We start from the raw sequence: 21,257 nt of genomic DNA on the forward strand, positions 1-21,257 counted from the left end.
TCCTGTGTCTTGTTTAGAGAACAGTCACGATTTTCCTCTTGTCTTGGTCAGGAAGCGAAGCTGAACATACTGAGAATTTTGTAATTGCTTCAACTTTTGCTTGCTCGCAACTACACCTAGAAAATTAAAGCAGAGCAAGAATACTTTTCCCCCTTCTTTCATATCTTCACTCAAGTTAAGTGTATATGATACCATAGAAACTGCATCATGGTAAGAAAGGCTGTTTTTTAAAAAGTTCCTATACTCAAATAGTAATTATAAATACTAAATGTCAGATCCTTTAAAAGCTACCATCCGGGGCTTATGGCATATAGAATCTGTTGAAACAGTTGAAATACTGAAGTACAGGTAAGGGAATATGTAGAATTAGATGAAGAAGTGTCTTAAAGATCACAAGTAGAAATCAGGTGCATTGCCCCTTCACCATCAAATACTGTTTTGCAAAATATTTGTAGTATGTACTCATGAAATTGGATGCTAGCATTTGCTTGTCCTGCTGTGACAGATGGTCTTTCAGACCGGTACATGGTGCACCAGTAAGTTGTTAAAGCAACTCAGTCTGGAACAAAAGATGTGCAGCCGCACACTTTTTAATGGTTTCATGTATTAACAACTGTAAACTTAAATAGGTTTTCAATGAAGGTATTTTCTCTGATTAACCCATGGTTGTGTTTTTTTATAAGGTGTGCAAACAGATTTGGCTAGGCCTGTTTGACGATAGATCATCAGCAATTCCAGACTTCAGGGATCCACAGAAAGTAAAGGAATTTCTACAGGAAAAATATGAGAAGAAAAGATGGTAAGATAGCTTTACAATTACAAAGACTACATCTATGACAAGTGAAGATGGACAGTTATCGTGTTTTTGAGTGTGCTTTCCTTCTTGTGTGCTCAGTAGACTAGATTGCACAGCTCTATAAAGTAAAACCATTTCTGGATTTTGTTCAGAGCTCAGAGAAGACAAACTATTTGAAGTTTCTCTGTGTAGTTCATAGTGATGGAACAGAAGTGGCCTAAGGGGATGTCAACAACAGTGTAAAGTAAGGCATTTGCAGGCTTTTATCAAGAGGTGGAAACCATGTGGTTTGTGCTATAAAATATTGGTAATTTGGAATTCTAGTTCATTTTTAAAAAATATCTGGCATATTTAAATAATGGGTATTTTGCAAGCTACTGATAGGACTTTTTGCAGCATCAGTGGTTAAAATAGCAAAGCTGAGATCTTCCAGTTCTCTCACTTGAGTCTTACGAATGTTGAACAGAGCTTTTCATGGTAAGCCTCTAAAAACGTTGCTCTCTTTGAATGTAGGTATGTTCCTCCAGAGCAAGCAAAGGTGGTGGCATCAGTCCATGCGTCCATATCGGGGTCTTCTGCTAGTAGTACAAGCAGCACACCTGAGGTGAAGCCACTCAAATCCCTCTTGGGAGAAGCTGCACCCACACTGCACTTAAACAAGGGCACACCTAGCCAAGTGAGTAATGACAGCTGAAGAGCAGAGAACTGGTCAGCAGTACTTTTTTTTTAGTGGCACATGAGTTTTTGACGTAAGAACTGTTGTCTAATAATATGATCGCTAAAGAACTTTATTTTATGTATTTTATTGCAGTATACAGATGTTTGCAGATCAGGTTCTAAATTAAGTTTGTTTCTATTGACAAAATTGATTTTTTTATAGTTATTTTCAGTAAGCAGAATCTTCCAGTGTGATTGACAAGTGTAGTTATGAATATCTTTTGCTTAAATAGCTTTAAAACTTTGAATCTAATGTGATATGTTTTTATGTTTCCTTTTTATTTAAAAAAACAAAGGCTGATACTGTTAACTATGAGATTCATGAATATGTGGATGAAAAGCATGCATGTTCATTATTACTTGCTATGAATTCTGGACCTGTCTTATTAAGAAGCTTTCAGGGAGTGTCTGTATGCTGTTATATAAAGCCAAACAACACTATGTACTTAGATTTTGGAGGGAAGACAGATTTTAAAAAATGTTTTACCTCTAGGATACAGGCAGCTCTTGAATGGACCTCTTAAGACTCAAATAGTAGAAATCTGCAGCTTGCAGCCTTGCTATGGAATTCTTCATTTTTTTTCTCCTATAGTGAATTCTAAAGACTTTTTTTCCCCAATGCAGTGAAAACTTCAAAGCCACCATAGTAGCATAAATATATTGTCTTCCTCATACTGTAAGAGGAAGGTCTGTGATGTATACAGCATCTTGAACTTCAGGAAAAAATAGCTTGTTAAATATGCGTAGTCTATTCTAGTATTTTCAAAAAATCAGTTTGGTAAAATATCAGCTTTTTTGTACTAGCTAATTGAAATGTTGTTTATAGTCTCCTGTTGTAGTTCGATCTCAAGGACAGCAGCAACAAGAAAAGAAACAATTTGACCTCCTCAGTGACCTTGGCTCAGATATCTTTGCTGCTGCTCCGCCTCAGTCAACTGCTACAGCAAATTTTGCTAATTTTGCACACTTCAACAGTCATACAGGTAAGTATTCTGAGCAGCGTATCCATTTTAATAGTGTAAAATGTAATTTTAATTTTTGATTACTTTTAGTCTAAAACTTATTCACGAGGTATATGTAACTTCTGTGCCTTGAGATTGTTGTATTGCTCAAGATTTCCTTTAGATCTTTATAAAGAAAGGTTGAAGACAAAGGCTGATAATCCCGCTTTTTGAAGCGGGAGTTGCTATAGCTATTTTCTATATGTATGATTAGACTGTTCCTGCCTACTACTAGAACTTTAGATTCTTCAGGGGAGAGAGTGAGAGGATGAGTAACAGAATGTAGGGAGAAGCTGATATTAGACCTTCAATTTTCTTTCTGAAAATTATTAGGAAGAGCGTTCATAGAAAGAAAGCAGATATTAAGGATATTAAGGGAGTTCAAATGTATTGACAATAACTGTCAATTTTTTAAAAGGAAAAACAAAGGCTTCTTCAGTTTAAAGAATGACCTCCTCTTTGTGTGTGTGTCTATTTGAAAACTGAATACTATCTGTGTGGGTAGTATTCTGTAGTTTCAGGAAGAATAAACAAGCTTTTTGAGCATATGTATTGACTGAGGGTGGGGGTAGGCCTTGAATTCTTAAAGAATGACTTCAGTAAAATATACTGAGCCCTCAGGGTTTATTTTCAGCCAAAGATCTTGAGCCATAGAAGTCTCTCCTAAAGAAAAAGTTGATTTTGTGGTCACTGAACTATGTTGTTGCTAACTTGCATTGTAATTGTGGGAAAGTACCTTTGCCTGCCTTGTCTGAATGGGCTTTTCATCTAGTTTTTCTGAGAGAAACTGATGCTGCTAAGCCAACAAGAATAAGATTTCTTGCAAATCAGTCCTGAAATTGTTAACAGCTGGGAGGAAGTGTGATGGAGGGGACTTAAAGCCCACCCGGGGAACTGAGCGAAGTATCAAGGCTATCTCAGAGTTAACTTCAAAAAAAAGTATGTTGTCAAATAGCTGGCTGAATTCAATAATACAGAATATGAATTGTTGTTGCAGTGGATTTGGTAGAATCCTGAACATAAGTTTTCATGTTAATCATCTTTTTGGAGGTATATTTAACTGGGAGACCTTGTACAACATTGGCCAGTCAGCACAGTGTTACTGAAGAGGCTGCATATCTTTAATTCTTTCTAATAACTTACTCTTTCCAAACTTGTTGCTGAATGATTCTGTATTTATATACCTGTAATTACTCCTCGTGGGTTTCAGGAGATGGAAATTCCATTAAAGCAACATTTCAATACCATGTTCCAAATCCAGGTAAAATTTCACTGCACCTCTGTTGGGTAATTTTTAAAAGGATAAAAAGCAATATGAACGCTCAAGAAAAAATATAATCTTAAAGTCTTAATTTCTGGTTGAAATAAGTGATGAAAATCAAAACTGAGAGGAATGCTCAGCTGTACTGACTTGTTTTCTGTTTCAATAATTAACCTTTGTGGTAATTCCCATTACTCCTTTCCATTAGTTTTAGAACCCAAAACAGTTTCAGGGCGGGTAAATCAGTTTCTAAAAGACAAAAATCTAATTCTGAGCGTGTGGTAGTTGAATGTGTATTGCAGACTGGTTTATCTGAAGGTGTTTTCTGACTTGTAAGGGTAAAACATTTCTAAGGCTTGTGCTATGTGCAGTAACCACAGGGTAGTGTTAACTGAAACTAATAATGAAATGTTATAGACTCTTCCCTTTGGAACACAAGGAGAGCTGACCAGTCTGCCAGCTTTGGCAAAAATGAGTTTTAAATGCTCATTCAAGGAGCTGTACAAACATGTAATTTTTGTTAGCAATCACATGCTACAGCAGAGGATGGAAGAACTTGCACTTAGTGCAGCACTACTTTTGCAGTTTATGGTCCAGTGTTCTTGTTTTAGGACTTGGTTTTAGATATGCCTACAGGGAATGAACTTTTCTCTTTCCCTTCATGTTCACTATGATTAAAGAAATCACTGAAGAGCACCAGCAAATTTAAGGTCTTCCAGTATAAGTTACTGTTTCTGCAATTAAGGCACAACCTGAGTGCAGCAGCTGATAGGAAAATGTTAACAGACTTGTGCTGTGATCTGTAAAGTGTATATGTAAAGCTTGAAAATTATGCAGGAAGTGCAACTTCTGATGTGTTCCTTTTTTCTGAGTTTTCTAATGTTCTAAGCTGGCACAGGATGTTGTTGCATGTTGAAGGGGAAACATGCTGACCTTATGTTTACTGTCTATTTAATTTACAAAGTTCCATAACTTCTGCAAAATAATGATATTTTGAAGATGATGGTAGCTGTTCTTTGTAGTTGACAGACTGGTAATGGTAACAAAAAGATAATTTTTAGTATGTAGACTTTCCATTAACTAATGGAATAGAAGACCTGCACAAAAGATCAAAAAAAAGCGTAGTGACACAGCACAATGCTGTGATAGGTAAGAGGGGAGAAGAGGCTTTACCCAAAAGAAATAAAATAGTACGACATAATTATTGTCTTCTGGAGAATTATTTTCAATTTTGTAGTTGAATATATGTGGACTTTATTTAGGTTTTCTTGGCTTTGCAATGTTTCATGCCTTTATTCTACCTAGTGCAAACCTCAGAGAAGAAACTATGCAAAGATTGTAGGGGCAGCTTGCATTGCCGTGGTGCTGTCATACTTGAGCCAGCTTTAGCCAGCTAGCTTTTGTACTGCCCCATTGGTCTGCAGTTACAACAGCAGTTGTAAATCTGTGCCGATCTGCAATCCACTGCAGTTCCTTAACTTAGGGTTGTTCTTGGGTTTCCCTGCGGAGAGCTGCATTTTGGAATTGTCAATCTACATATTGTTCAGGTACAGAAAGTACAAGTTTTACCTGGTCTTTACCTTTGTGCCGCTTTTACATAAGTTTGAACTTTACCACATAAAATAAAGCAAGATTAACATCTGAATGCTCTGCAGAAGAGTCCACAGCTCTACGGTTTTAATGGGGGTCCACTTGCAAGTCATACTTTGTGTCAGCTGATTGCAATAAAATTAAGTGGCCTGTAATATAGTATGTTCCAGTTTTTAATCTAGACCCAAAAAATACTTCATTTAAGATTCGTGGCATTATAGTCTGTTTGTGTGAGTGGTTAAAATAAAAAATTTTTTCACATTTCTAGGAGCGATGTTTATGTACTTAATCATATTTGGTCAATTAAATGTCAGTCTTCATGTAGCCCCTATCTAATTGATGCATCAGGTTTAAAGCAATGCTTTCACTTTAAAGCAAATTAAATTCTTAATCTATTCCTCTTAAAAAGCTCCTGGTTTAAAGACAAAACAAACAAAAACCCAAACTGTGGAATTTGGAGTTTCTGTAGAATGGTGTTTGAACCAATACAGAGGGTATAATAGAAACTATTTTGCCTCTGTGTCAGCTTTTTCTCCTTGCACACTTTAAAGGTGACATTTTAGGACAGAACTTTCTTGAGACCTTGCTTTCTTATTGGTGTTTTTGTTTGTTTGTTTGGGCTTTTGTTTTGTGTTCCCCTTCCCCTGCTTGCTGACTTCCGTGCTGTGGTGGGTTGACCTTGGCTGGCTGCCAGGTGCCCACCAAGATGCTTTCTCGCTCCCCCCCTCAGCAGGATGAGGGGAGAAAATACGATGAAAAAGACTTGAGTCAAGATGAAGACAGGGAGATCGCTCGCCAGTTACCGTCATGGGCAAAACAGACTTGAGGAAGATTAACTTAATTTATTGTCAGTTAGTGATAGAGTAGGATAGTGAGAAATAAAAACAGAACTAAAACCACCTTCACCCCTTCTTTCTAGGCTCAATTTCACTTCTGACTCTTCTACCCTCCTCCCTGAGTGGTGCAGGGGGATGGGGGACGAGAATTAGTCAGTTGATAACACTTAATCTCTGCCATTCCTTCTTCATGCTGTTCCCCTGCGCCATTGTGGTGTCCCTCACCTGCAATAGGCTACAAACAAATGGATACAAATAGATCCTTCAAGAACTGCTCCAGCGTGGGCCCTTTCCGTGGGGTACAGTCCTTTAAGCATGGGCTGTTCCAGCATGGGCCCCCCACAGGGTCACAGGTCCTGCCAGGAGCCTGCTCCAGCATGGGCTTTCCACAAGCTCCATCTTCCTTCAGGGCATCTCTGCCTGCTCTGGTGTGGGGTCCTCCATGGGCTGCAGTGTGGATATCTGTTCCACCATGGTCCTCCATGGCTGCAGGAGGGCAACCACCGTCTTTACCAAAGTTGTCTCCATGAGCTGCAAAGGGATCTCTGCTCCAGTGCCTGGAGCACCTCCTCCCCCTCCTTCACTGACCTTGGTGTTGGCAGGGTTGTTTCTCTTGCATTTTTCTCACTCCACTCTCGCACAGCTGCTACACAGTGTTTTTCACCCTTTCTTAAATATGTTACCACAGAGGTGCCACCAGCATTGCTGATGGGCTCAGCTTTGGGCAGCAGTGGGTCTATTTTGGCTGTCAGAAATGGGGCCAGCTTCTGATCTTTTCCCATAGGGGCTGCTGCTACAGCCCCCTGCTACCAAAACCGTGCCATGTAAACCCAATATGTATGCACATGTATGCACACTTCTAATAAAAAGTATTGTCAAGTCAAACCTCACCCTCTCTCCCAGTATCCCCTGTGAAGAAATACTTGCGCTTCCGTTTGTTAGCAGCATTGTGGAATACAGTAGTTTTGCGTTTCCCTTTAGTTTATAAATCTGTATTACAGGTGCTTTTTAAATAGAAGTGAAATAATGCAACTTTTTATTAGCATTATGTGGCTATTAAGTAACAGTACTTAAACAATCAGCATAATTTATATACGTATATAATCTGTACAGTGTAATATAATACATAATGTATATACTTATCCTGGAGGGATTCTGCAGATTAAACAAATCCTGACCCAAAAATACAATGCATTGCATCTATTATTCCAGAAGGTGTTTTGTTGGCTTTCTTTAGATGGTAGCTCAAGTTACCTATATATACAGGTTTGGTTTGCATTTGATTAAAAACATTTTTCTCCCTTCTCCCTTATAACAATGTTCAAGACTTTCTGTGGAGCTTATTACTTAGGCATGCAATTCCTGTTGAATCTATGGATGCTTGAACGTCCAGCTCTTTGAAGTTAGATGGGTGTTAGCTTTTATTTTTTCCTATAGTATGGCATGAAAGGAAGGTGAAAACTGAAATTCTATTTGAAACTTCCATAGATTTATGTTGTGGTTACAGTTTGATTGCTATCTGCTTGATATTGGTATTGATTTTTTCCATATTTCTGTACTGATTTAGTTTTCTAAAAGATGAATTTTTCAACAAAATTAACTTATAAACCTAGCCAAAACTATTCAAGTTGTTGCGAAACTAAATTCACCCAATGAAGAAGCTCTTTGTATATGAGAAGTTCAAATCATCACTATTTTACAAGAATACCTTCTAGTTTTTAGTCTCAAAGAAGTGTTCAGTTAGTCAACAAATTCTCGTTTTAGAAACTAGCATTTAAAATGATATGTGGTTTTGATTCTATGGGTATATGTCAGTATTCTGTACTTTTGGGCTGTTTTTCCCTGACCAGCCACCACTGCAAACACTCTAGGGTTAAGCTGAACTGGACTTCATCAGGTCATGCAGTTGTGAGTAGTAGCATATATGAGGAGAAGTAGCATTAACTGGTACAACTCCGTGAAGGTGATTTGCAAAAGCTTGTTGAAAGACAACTTTCAGTCATAGAATATCACATTTTTTCATGTAAAAAGAAACTACAAGGTAGGACGTAACCCTTGGAGGCTGTCATGATCATGAATTCAGTTAATACATCTGTTTTTGTGTTTATTTCTCATATCCATTAACATGTTTTGTTCCTTTGCAATTTACAGCGCAGAACTCTGCAAGTGCAGGTTTTGCAAACTTTGATGCATTTGGACAGTCTAGTGGCTCGAGTAATTCTGGAGGTTTCCCCACAGCAAGTCAGTCTTATTTTCAGCCCCAAAATACAGGTAGAACTCCTAGCACTTTTGATTAATACTTAATTGAAATAATCCTTACCTTTATGTTGGAAGGTACTTGAGTTTATTTCTTGCATCTGCTTGCTTTAATGCAATCAAGCCATCTGAAGCTCTGGGGAAACTCAAAATTAATTCCTTCTGTTTGGTGTTGATTTTCTTTTTTTTTTCCCTAATGCTACTCAGAAGTCTGATTTGGCACTATGTGTTTGTTAGCTCTACACCTGAAATAACTATGAAAAAAGTAAACCATACTTGCTTTTGAGAAATATTGAATTGACTCTTTATCTTGTAAGAGAAATGTTTCAGTAGACCCAAAAGCACATCACAGTACCAAAAACAGGGTGTGTCTGTGTATAACATATGCACACACTGCAGTATGCTTGACTTCATGTGTAGAGCCTATTGCTAGGATTTGTTTTGCTTTCCTTTAATTTGATCGTGCTTTAGAACTTCTGCTTGAGCTTACACTTGCTGTTTGTCCAGATCTTTGGCTGACTGACTTTCTTTTCCTTTTTTTTTTTTCTTTTGAGTGTGGTGTCGTTTTAAACTTTTTTTCAAATTTTCTTTCTCCCTCCTTATGTTAACTTTAACCCACACACAATTTCTGGCTGTCCAGCGTTCAGAACGCTTTCATCTAGCTGCAGTTTTGGTGAATTTACTTCAGCTTTTCCTCTCCAGGCTGTACACAGTAAGTTCCACGCAGTGGAAAACTCAGCTTGCTACTTTTTATGCCATTGTAGTATAGCATTTTCATTCCTACTGTTGCATATGTTTTAATTTCTTGATTATGCTATTGAAGTTGTGTATTCTGTAGTATGAGTGGAATCCTCAACCGTTATAAAATGTGATATGTATGCTTAATGGAACAACTCATCTAAATTTAAGTATATGACCTGCCGAGATTAAATTGTTTGGACACTGAAGAGATGGAAGCTCCTGGTTTCATATTTGAACTGAAGTTCAGTTGTATGGACATCAGTAAGATTTTAAAAATTGATTTATGTATCTCTTACATCAGTGGAGACTTGGTATAAAAAGAGCTGTGCTGTGTCTTCCCCCTCATCACTTTCCTGATTGGATGTAGTCTAAAAATCTGAGAACAGAGAACTAAACTATCTCTCTAAACCTTGGCATGGAATCATACTATTTTTGAAATCCTAGGCACTGTTTTTTTTCTTGGAACAATGACTGACATCTGAAATGGTTCAACATTGTACTATTAAGTAAATGCAAATAGTAGCTATTCACTAGAACATATGACACAAAAATGAAGCTTCTGTATTTTGAATATTAAGGATTCAGGCAAATACTGATTTTTTTTTTTCTAGCAAAGTATTATGGCTTAAATTACTTTAACAGCTAATAAATAGCATGAAGTTTTTCCAGACCAAATTATGACTGTGATTTAAGCTGTTGAAGCTTGATGGTTTTTTGTCCCTGATCTGCAGACTGAAAAAATATTAAAAAATTATTTTTTATGATGACCCAATGTAACTTTGAAGGAAATGGGAAAGGGTCTTAAATGTGTGGGATGGGGTAGGGGAACATGTTGCCTCATGTAACCACAAAGAGGTGGGATTATTGTGCTGTCAGTTAGAGTTGAAGAGACTTTCTCTAGCTTTGGAGCATTGATGATGTTTAACTTTGTTACAGGTGGAAGCGCTGGATCGGTGAACGCTAACTTTGCTCACTTTGAGAACTTCCCCAAATCCTCCAGTGCTGATTTTGGAGCCTTCAATGCTTCTCAGAGCAACACAACAGCAACTGCAGCCAGTAAAGCTGCAGTGAATAAACCGAACCTCCAGTCAGCTGATAAATATGCAGCTCTTGCTAATTTAGATAATATCTTCAGTGCAGGGCAAGGTATTAAACTTCATTTGTTGACTTGCTAATTCTCCATGTGTATACTTACCATAAGGGTGGCTGTGCATCTCAAAATGGTAACTGTATTTCAAAGTGTCCATTCTTTAAGTTACACTGGCATGAAATTCAACTGGTATCCTTAACATGTAAGATGTAAGTTTTAAGACTAACATCGCGCCGAAAGGATGTCAGCAGAATACTGCTTTTTGGAAACCTACTTGCTGCCAAGATGAATACCTCTAAGTGGAAATAATTATTACTGCAATAATAAAAATGTATAAAAATATAAGTATGTATTTCATATTTGTGCTAAAACCTATAATGGAGGCTCTTGGAGAAGTACAGTTGTTGCAGAGAACTGCCAGGGTAGCTTTCCTACCTCTCTGCCACAAAAAGAGTTGGCTTTAGTTTTTTATAAACTAGTAGCAGTGATACTTGGATTTAGTTGATTTTAAGTTAAGGAGAAAAAAATTAAAGAACAACTAGGTTTTTCTTCTCAAAAGGCATATAAAAACTTGGATTGGTTTGTAATGTAGATGTTTGTTCTGAAATGGATAATTTGAGGGTATGTGTTCTGTTAAATTTTTTAGTTGAAAATGATGGTAGTACTGAGTCATTATTTTCCAGGGAAACCAGAGTCTCTCTGGAGCTGCAGAATATCTATAAAAGGATGACACTTTTCTAGTAGCTAATGGCTGATTAAACATCTCTTTTTTTGCTGTATGCCATAGTGCATATTTAATTTTTAAGCCTGAAGCTTAAACTGTCCATGAACTTTCATTTAGTTCTCAATGTTGGTAGGGCAGAAAGTGAAACCATGTTCATCACTTTTAATCTGATTTCTTTCTAGGTGGTAGTGAGCAAGGAAGTGGCTTCAGTACAGTGGTGTCAGCATCAGCAGGTCCTGCACTATCAGCCCCAAATCAGTCAAGTGCGTCTTCAGACAAGTATGCAGCTCTAGCAGAATTAGACAGCGTGTTCAGCTCCACAGCAACCTCTAGTAACGCATATACGTCCACCAGTAACGTTAGCAGGTACTTTGTTAGGTACTTTCTACACTGACCTCAGCAATATGCAGAAAAGCAGCTCAAAGTTGTTTCTCAAATCTGGTTTAATTTCTTATCTAAATAGGGAAATGTTGAACGACTTTAGAGGTACTACTGAAACTGCATCCTTTCTTTTAAATAATAGCAGTACTGTCTGATAGGATATTATAAGAGAAAATTAAGAATACCTGCTGTCAGCAGAATTCTGCACCTTTCTAGCCATTACATGCTAAGCTGTTAGATGGTAACACTTTCCTGTACAGGGTATTTGCATGCATACTGAAAATCATAGCATCATCCCTGGCAAAAAGAAAATTCAGATAATTATAATGTGAATGGTCCCAACTACTTATCTTTTAGCTCATTAAAGTAATAAATACCAAACGCCTGTTATAGCTCTGCTTGGTATTGCGAACACCCCTGAAGCTTCTGCTTTGCAACCTTTATGCTGATAGCCTCTGTTGAATATTCTTTCTCCTGCTTTTGGTGGAGAGGACTTTTCATTGCTCAGCAATAGTTACAGTCTGTGACTCTGGCATCAGGGGCTTAGTTCCTGGCAACCATGAATTATATTGCAGTTTGCAAACTGCATGTAAGCATTCCTTTTCTTTTACATACCAACAGTAATAATTGTAAGTTGTATTTAATTGTTAAACAAGCAATTCTGACTTCACTGAATGTATGAATTATTTTCAGCAATGCTTTTGGAACAGTACCCGTGGCTGCTACTGCACAGACACAGCCTGCATCTTCAAGTGTGCCTGCTCCGTTTGGAGGTATATAAGTGTTACTAACACCCTTTGTGGACTGTAAGCAAATATCTTACTGATTTTTAGTTGATAATGCTGTACTTTGACACTAGTGATATTGAAGTTACTAAAGGGTCAAAAAAGTATTGTTGTGATGCATTTCAAATTAAGCATTTTATCAATTCCTAATTTTTCATGTAATTTAGATATTTAGATATTTATGTATCTGTATAAAAGCTGTATAAACTTCATGTGAGTCAGATTTGCTACTTTTAAAAGACTATATTAAATGAAATGTTTTTAATCTTTCAGCAACACCTTCCACAAATCCATTTGTAGCTGCCCCTGTTGCCCCAGTGGCACCTTCAACAAATCCATTCCAGACCAATAGCCGAGGAGCAACAGGTTAGGAAAAAAACCCAGAGTGTTGGGGAAACTTTCAAGACTTGCATTGATTCTTTTTTTCATAGTGTGTAACTTTGTTCCATATAGGTTTTCTATATTATCTGTGTCTAGTCTATTTGACATGTTGTGTGTGTGTGTGTCCAATGTAGAGTACAATGTTTATGAATAGGCTGCCGAAATCAACTTATTTTAGGTAAGTGATGTTTTCTTATTGAGCTGAGGACACTGGTTTCCTGTTTCTGGCCCAATCCTAGGATTTCAAATGGTGGCCATGAAAAATGTCAGAAGGATCTGTTTAAGATCTTCTAAAACTACCTAAGCTACCTGTAGTCTGTGTATTACGAGTTGACTACCCTCCAAGACTGTAACTGTGGCTTTGAAGCATCCTTCATCGCAGGTTGTCTGGAAATCAGGGATCTTGAAAGCCCTGCTGCTAAGCTTGTACACTTGCTTTTTTTTTTCCTCTCTTTGTTTCAAAGCCTTTAAAGCCCTCAAAACCAAAGAGCTGGGGATAGAACCAGGAAAAGACAAGGCTTTTGGGCTGTTAGCTCCTTGCCAGTCCACTTACTCAGTACATTGGTGGTGTCCTTTATTTTTTCTCTCTTAAAACAGTAAAGCACATGTTTAAATATAATCTTTACACTCATGATTTACATAAATTTCTGGGGGACGATTCTGTAGACTCATAATTGCATAGACAAAAACATAACTTTTTAAAAAACAGACTTGTACTTTTCTTTAAAACACTGAACTTGGATTTAAATGACTATTAGATTATGCTAATTTTCCTCTCCAAAGGCACTGCTAAATTTTGGCACTCTTATTGGTTAAGTGGACTCCCACAGACTTAAATCTGCTGATGTATTAATTTTAACACTGAGTTGTGCTTTGCTCAGAGTTTTAGGTAGATTTAATTAAACTGATCAGTCTGAGTTAAAACTGAGTTGATCAAATTCATGTCCTCTGCTGAAATGAATTCTGGTTTCAGTCCCTTTTGAGATATTATGCCGTTAAACTTACTTGGGGCATTAAATAGCTGAATATCTTTTTCCTTATTTTAATCTCATTTCTAATTGTGCTGTTTAGGATCATCATTAAGAACTTTTAGCCTCTTTAGATAAATTTGTTCGAATATGGCAACTCTATCTTTCCACCTTCTAAACTGCTGTCCTTGGCTTGCAGAGTTTCCAACCCTTTGGCAGCTATATATGTACTAGGTAATGGAGATAATGACTATAAGTAAAGATAACATTCTACCCCGTGTAAGGTGTAAACTTGTAGCTTGTCCTTTTATGCTAAGCTTTCTTTCTGCATGAACTTTGCTATTTATTACATGGGAGATCTGTTTTGTAGCGTTTTATTTCTAATGGTTTCCTTAGCTTAATCTATTGCTGGTCAAGCTATGGACAAATTGTTTGGTACACATATGTGTGTATATTTTTGTGTGTGTAAATATATATAAAAAATTAAGAAATAACTGTTCAAGAGTGTATAAATGATTTGACATTGTCTGGTCTCTTTGTGGCTTCCATAAGGCCTCTCGGGAGCAATGCACTCTCACATATTTCCTCAGGCTCATTTTGGTAGGTGGCCACATTTGGTATCAAGTTTCTTGTGGCTAATTGTTCTTGCTTGTAAAAGCTTATTGATAGCTATCTGGTTCTCTGTAGAATTTCACAAGACTTTGTGTGTTAAAATGGAGCGGGTATGGACAAAGGGAGAGAACAACATACATAGACAACCTATTAAGCAACTAAAACAAAACCATTATTGATCTCCTCCATGGTCACAATATAATGCTAACAAGTCGAGTGACTCTTGAAGTTTCTACCAACGGTAGCTTGATGCCTTTTGGGATATCAGTGCTCTTTTTTTGTGTGCTTTTGTTTTGCTGTTTTAGCAAGTTTTCCTGTGGAATGGTTTCTTTGCTATCTGTAACTTGAGAACAATGTTAGTACATCAGTTTTGCGTGTACTTTGTCAGCAGTTTATGTGTGTATAATGTCTTGCCCTTGAGTACTTCAGTGTAATTATCAGTTGAAAAATTTATCCCAATATTCATTAAATATATCATTTTTTTTAAACAGTTGAGCTTGCATAAAACCTAACTTGTAATATTTTAAAAGTCCTGTCTGATGTTCCACGAATAAAATGCCTGGTGTCTGTATTTGTACCAAAAAAAACTTCTATACGCTTCTCCTTTCAAGAATAACTCCCAAAAGACTGAATAATGGTTTTGTTACTACACTTTTGCACTTGATGTGCTCCTGTTTATTTGTTGAAGGCATGTGGAATAGCACACGAGCTGTGTTTTCTTTACTTGAAATGTTCAGCAGAGAATCAGATGAAAAGTTTTCGGGTTTTTTTTGTTTTAAGTCTTACCTCGACAGTAAGAGTGTTTGCAATAGGAACGTTGTGTGCAAATAATATGCATGGTAAAAACTTCCTTAAAGTGACATTAAGGATGGGATGAAGAGAGAGGGGATGCATGTATCCTTTAGCTCTTTTTTTTTACTTGTAACTTCTTGTAGTGCAGCTTGAAGTAAGGAAGATCCTTTCATGCTTTTCTCAGAAGGAGAAAAACAGAGGGGCTTATGCTGCCTGAAAGTGCTTGCTTCTGATGTGTATGGGCTTTTACCAGAAAAACTCTGCGGGAAGTATATGATAACACAGAGAACATAAAAAATAATTTCCTTTTCAGAAAGTATATCTGAATGTGCTGGATCTAGTAAATTTTAAATAATTTCATTCATTTTTTTTAAAGCACAAAAGTAAATTATGCACCATGTTGGTGGTGATCCAAGCTAACGAATCAGTTCAGTGTAGAAGTTGAACCTAACTTTGTATCGTCACTGAGGCATTAGGAGACTTTTTCTTAACATCACATTATAGTAATTCGTCTCATGAAAAAAGTGATTTCTTACAAATAATTGAATATTATTTTTTGCCTACCAGCAGCAACATTTGGTACTGCGTCCATGAGTATGCCTGCAGGATTTGGAACTCCTGCCTCCTACAGTCTTCCTACTAGTTTTAGTGGCAACTTCCAGCAGCCCACGTTCCCGACCCAGGCAGCTTTCCCTCAACAGACTGCTTTTGCTCAGCAGCCAAATGGTAGGTCTATACACTTTAGATAATCTTGTTTAAATCAGAAACATGGAGAAAATTATCTGAGTTAGCAACAATGGGTGTGTATTTATTTTGGTATTAACTTGATAATATTGATAAGGGATTCCCACATTCTGTTTTGGCCCTTTGGCTGAGCTTTCTGACTTGGCTCTGTGCAGTGACATAACTGAATTTTTACCATAATCTGATACTAAAATAAGTATTCCCAGGCTTAAAGGGTTTTTATTCAAGAAGGATTGTTTTGTCTTCATATCTGGAGTGTCTGCAGCAGATTATAACACTTTCGCTAACTTCATAGAATACAGGCAAGAGAAAATTGGAAAGTAGTTTTTCCCTAAATTTAAATGATAAAATAACATTGAAAAAAGTGCATATGTAAAAATTGTAAATTGATTAGTTCTGAGCAGTTGAAAATAAAACAAAGCCTAGCCATATTTTTTCCACTTGCATTCCCGATAGTATTTAAGTAGGATCAATTATCCTGATTGTGCAGTCAAAGCTTTCACTTACTTTTGTGTGGAAGCTGCAGCAAAGAACTCTTTGAAGACTGGTTACTAATATTAATATTTTTACTTATCTTTCCAAGGAGCAGGTTTTGCTGCATTTGGACAGGCAAAGCCTGTAGTAACTCCTTTTGGACAAGTTGCAGCTGTTGGAGTATCTAGTAACCCTTTTATGGTGAGTGCGTTGTTGCATGATATTAATAACTTCTGTATGTCTGAAGGGGCATAATCTGTAACACTTAATTTAGAGACACAAAGGGGGGTTTTTGCTTCAAATAAGGGAAGGCAGCATGTGGATCTCCTAAGTGCAATTCAATGTTATGATGACATGGCATCTTTAAGACTGTTAAAATCAAAACAGAGGTACTTGTATACTATGCTTTTACAGCAGTCATTTCGGAGAACCACAAAAAAAGGCTGCAACATAAACCAGAAAAACTTCCTAATAGGTTGTTTCTTTTTTATGTATCCTGCATATATGATTTATGATATGGAAAAGATCTTGAATATTTTTCTTATTTTTCTTTCATTTTCCCCCAGGCTGGTGCACCAACAGGACAATTTCCAACGGGAAGCTCATCAACCAATCCTTTCTTATAGCCTTATAGACACTTTACCCAAAAGAACTCTTATGTGGTCACATAACATCTCTGCGCCTCTTGCACTGTTGTCTTGTTTCACTGATATTAGCTTTAAACACAAAAGAAGTCTTTAAGAAGTAAAAATAAAAGCCTGCATTGTGTACCTTTAAAAAATTAAAAAAAACCCCAAACAAACCACAAAATCCAAGAAAATCAACCCCCCCCACCAGGTAATAACGTGCAAAACAGAGGGCTGTGGTAACATCCTTGAACCTGTGAACTGGCAGGTAAAAAGTAGCGGTATCATGTATATTAAAATTGGCTAATAAGTTATTGCAGATACCACATTCATTATGCTGCAGTACTGTACATATTTTTCTTAGAAAATAGCTATTTGTGCATATCAGTATTTGTAACTTTAACACATTGTTATGTGAAAAATGTTACTGGGAAATAGATCAGCCACTTTAAGGTGCTGTTGTATCTCTTGGAATGAATGAGCTACATCATTTTAACCATTGGTATTGGAAGTCATGAAGTTAAATTGAAGGTTTGTTCATTTCTCAACACAATGTTTTCCTTTCCTAAGAGCTCTTCTATTTATACATGCCTAAATCTCTAATGTTAGAGGGATATCTGTCTGCATAATAAAGCTGATCATGTTTTGCTACAGTTTGCAGGTGAAAAAAATAAATATTAGAAAAAACAATTGTGTAGCATTATTTCTGTGCAATAACACTTTTTTGTGTTAAAATGTTCATATTGTGAGTCTGATACACAGATGAGTTATCAGAAGCAATATGCTTAAAGGTGAGTTAAGCTTAAAATTTTTGCATGCCTTACTTGGATATGTTTCTTTGTGTCCTAGTGATTAAGCTTGCTGTTCTAGCTCAAGTGAAGTGACCTATTGAACAGGAAAATGTTAAGTGAACTTGGATTATTTTGACAGAATAGCTGTGCAATGAAGGACACTGGAAGCACTGAGGAGAGTAGTTACTTGAGAAATGGTTAGCTGCGATAATTACCCATGTAATTATGGGTAGCTAAGGACAGTCTTTGAACAAGACTTAGTTGTGATCAGAACAGTATGTGTAATAGCAGGCCAAGGTACCACACATGTAACAGCACTCTCTTTATTAAAAATTGATATATATTAGTAAGACCTCTTGTGGAATATTAAATTCATCAATTTTTTTATTTACTGGAATATTTTCTGTCATACTAAAATGCAATTTGTAGAGGGGGCAAAAAATGTCTGGCTTGTCTAGTCTGTAATAGTAAGAAGGTTCAAGAAAAATATAACTTTGCATCAGAGTAGTTGGTGATGGTGTTTTAAAACACAGACGTAACTGGCTTGAGTTCAAGTGTAATATCAGAGCTAAGAAAATAATGTAAATATATTATGAATACAAAAACTGCAAGCTTAAAGGTTTCTGACCAGCCAGAGAACAAAACTCTTAACAGCTTTCAAGATAACAGGAATAAATAAGATCAGCTGTCGCATGACTTTTGACAAAAGGATGTGCAAACCCACTTGAGGCAAATACGAAAATTCTTAAAGGTAAGACATTTCCCTTGTACTTTACTGCCTGAGTGTTAGATCTGCTTATTTCTAGGGGAGCTGAAAGACTCAACCACTGCTTCTAGACACTCTTTATGCCAGTGCTTTTGACTTCTGTTGCTTGCCTATGGGGTGGTAGTAATTTCTATACTTATTTTAAGCTTTGAAGATCCCAAAGCAGGAGACAGGCAGGTTATACAAGCTGCTTATATAGTAGCATTCCTCGCTTAAATGTCTGGGTTTGTCCTATTGACATATTTAAAGTTAAGAGACTTGAAGTCTTTCTTTTCCTTCTGATGAGGACTGCTGGACAGAGTATGGTGTATGGCTTAATTCCCAAGACTCTTTGGGAAATTCACTAAAATCTCCAGCAATTGAGGGTTTCCAGGGTGTTAGCGATGCTCTTGCTTTCACCAGTGTTTTAGCATAGTATAAATAGCTGTAGTTCTTCCCTGTTGTTGACCTTACCTGGTTTGGGATAGTAACACATAAATGTAGTAGAGAGTGGGGAGCTGCAAGGGTTCCGAAGGACTTCTGGAATGCTTAAATATGCTTATTGCAGGGAACTGGACCAAAGCAACCAAATCAACGAGATGAGGAATAGCCTTGTGGAAGAGGAACAATCCTGTGCTTCCTTCACCTAAATTGATGCAAATTAAGCTTTGGGCAAGGGCTAATGAGGTCATCTATTGAAATTGTTGTGATCCTAATGAAGCTGATGAGATACTGAAATTCATTTAAGTATGCAAGGCATGCAGTTTTAGGTGATGCTATAGAAATAGTGGAATACCTTATTTTTTGTAACTAGTTTGAATGCAGAAGAAAGGTTGGCAACTTCTATCATACACAACCACATCTGTTTAGTGTGTGTTCACTAACTTGAAGTTTGTCAAACTCCAAACAAGTGGCTGAAGATCTTGTATTGTTTTGAGTGTCCTTTGTATTGAGCAGAAACCAACACCATACTTGTTTTGTTGATTAGATTTTTTAAATAGCTGTATTTCCAAAATGGATTCTTCACCCATGATTATAAATGTTTTGTCGTAGAAATCTCTACAGTTGTTCACGTAATTGCTCATGCAGCTAGCATAGTTGCCAAAAAGCTATACTTCAGCTAGCTTTTCAGTAGCTTCTTTAGCATTAAAGCACTTGATAACTTTAGCCCTTTTATACAGAAATTAATTTTGGGATCTTCTGGATTAATACTTTTACTCCTAATAGGTCAGCTCTTGTGTGTCAGAAGATGCTGTAAGAGGTACATCCCGAGTTCTAGAAGGCAGATGTGATGCTCAGTTTCCGCACTTCAAAGTTACTTAATGGCTCTAAACTCCCAAGCGCTGTGTTCAAACGAATGTTGAAGCAAGAAATTAATTTGAAAAGGACCAAATTTAGCTAGAATTCCTGAAAAATAATTATAAATGTGGTGCAAGTATTCTGCTTTCTTGAAGGGAAAACTTATTAAGGCATAAAGGCAAGCTCGAGCAGCTTCTAAAAATTATGTTTTTAGGGGAATTAATGATTTTTACTTGTAAGCTGAATTGGAGAAAACATTAGTTCTGACTCTTGGCAAATCTGTAAGTTGTGGTAAAGGAACACACTGGAATTTGCTGTTGTCTGATAGTTGACTCCAAAGTGGACGTTGCTGAACATAGTTGAAAGAACATTCCATAACTAGCTTTAAGTTATATCTAATCTTTAATTTCTATACAAGACAGTCTTACTTAAATACCACCACTTAAAGTGACTCCCCATGGCTTAAAAATAAATATCTAGTTCAGGAGGGTTTTTGCTTCCAAAGATAAGCATGTGGGTCATGACAGTTGTCAGACAGAACTAATGCATATGCTTATCCAGACAGACCCTCAAAGGGAAGTTTAGTGTGTTGTATTCGTATATCTTCAACAAATTCACAGTAAAGCTGTCACTGCATCACTAGCACTTTATCTGTATGTAGTGACATGTTTTTCTTAGTCCTGGAACCTCAGATTTCTGAGGAGTGCATGGTCTGGGTGGAATCTGAAATTACTGCATTTGGCTGTTTGTAAACTGAAGTGACAGCATTGCTGTGCTATGTAGCATTGTAGTAATCCACCTTTGAACATATAGTAGTGTTTTTTGGAAAAAAATGGTTTATTGCTATTTGTTAACTTGCTTCAAAATGCATGTCACAACTTCCAACTGAAAGTCTTAAGCCTTTCTAAAGGTTTCTGTGACAAGCTTTCCAACAGATCACCTTGCTGCTGTGAGGCAACTGCTTCTCTAGATTCTCTAGTGTTGTGGCTGAATTTCAGCTGGCAATGAAGCCCTACCCAGCCACTTGCTCACTCCTCTGCTGGGGTGGGGGAGAGGATCGGAAGAGTAAAAGTGAGGAAACTCCTGGGTTGAGATAGAGACAGATAAATAATGGGTAAAGCAAAAGCCTTGCACACAAGCAAAGCAAACCAAGGAATTAATTCACTGCCTCCCACGGGCAGGCAGGTGTTCGGCCATCTCCAGGAAAGCAGGGCTCCATCATGTGTAACAATTACTTGGGAAGACAAATGCCATTACCCTGAAAGTCCTCCCCCTTCCTCCATCTCCCCCAGCTCTATGTGCTGAGCATGACACCATATGGTGTGGGACATCCCTTGGGTCAGCTGGGGTCAGCTGTCCTGGCTGTGTCCTCTCCCAGCGTCTTGTGCACCCCAGCCCCTCACTGGTGGGGTGGGGCGAGAGGCAGAAAAGGTCTTGACTCTGTGTAAGCCCTGCTCGGCAGGAACTAAAGCATCCTTGTTATGAACACTTTTCAGCACAAATCCCAAACAGAGCCCCATACCAGCTACTGTGAAGAAAATTCACTCTATCCCCACCAAAACCAGCACATCTAGGAATTTTTGAAGGTCTTAAACCTATGACTAAATTACCTTTAATTGAACTGTTACCTCTACTGTGTGTTTCAAA

General features: G+C 37.3%; 1 protein-coding gene across 4 annotated transcripts in view; it reads left to right on the plus strand.

Annotated features, from left to right (window-relative positions):
* Nucleotides 1–17,465, plus strand: part of AGFG1 (ArfGAP with FG repeats 1) — a 36,863-nt gene extending 19,398 nt beyond the window's left edge. The window contains exons 3-14 of one of the 4 annotated variants that reach the window (XM_075098776.1): nt 684–799; nt 1,310–1,472; nt 2,340–2,496; nt 8,353–8,472; nt 9,098–9,169; nt 10,135–10,344; nt 11,195–11,378; nt 12,087–12,166; nt 12,452–12,544; nt 15,499–15,657; nt 16,259–16,350; nt 16,716–17,465. In XM_075098776.1, coding sequence (XP_074954877.1) covers nt 684–799; nt 1,310–1,472; nt 2,340–2,496; nt 8,353–8,472; nt 9,098–9,169; nt 10,135–10,344; nt 11,195–11,378; nt 12,087–12,166; nt 12,452–12,544; nt 15,499–15,657; nt 16,259–16,350; nt 16,716–16,775 — 1,506 coding nt within the window. In that variant the 3' untranslated portion in view covers nt 16,776–17,465. The remainder of the gene's footprint in view (nt 1–683; nt 800–1,309; nt 1,473–2,339; nt 2,497–8,352; nt 8,473–9,097; nt 9,170–10,134; nt 10,345–11,194; nt 11,379–12,086; nt 12,167–12,451; nt 12,545–15,498; nt 15,658–16,258; nt 16,351–16,715) is intronic. The other 3 variants (XM_075098777.1, XM_075098778.1, XM_075098779.1) reach the window with 3 other exon arrangements.
* The last annotated feature ends 3,792 nt before the right edge of the window (nt 17,466–21,257 follow it).

This window comes from Phalacrocorax aristotelis, chromosome 7 (assembly GCF_949628215.1).
Source record: "Phalacrocorax aristotelis chromosome 7, bGulAri2.1, whole genome shotgun sequence".
In the NCBI taxonomy this organism is placed as follows: Eukaryota; Metazoa; Chordata; class Aves; order Suliformes; family Phalacrocoracidae; genus Phalacrocorax; species Phalacrocorax aristotelis.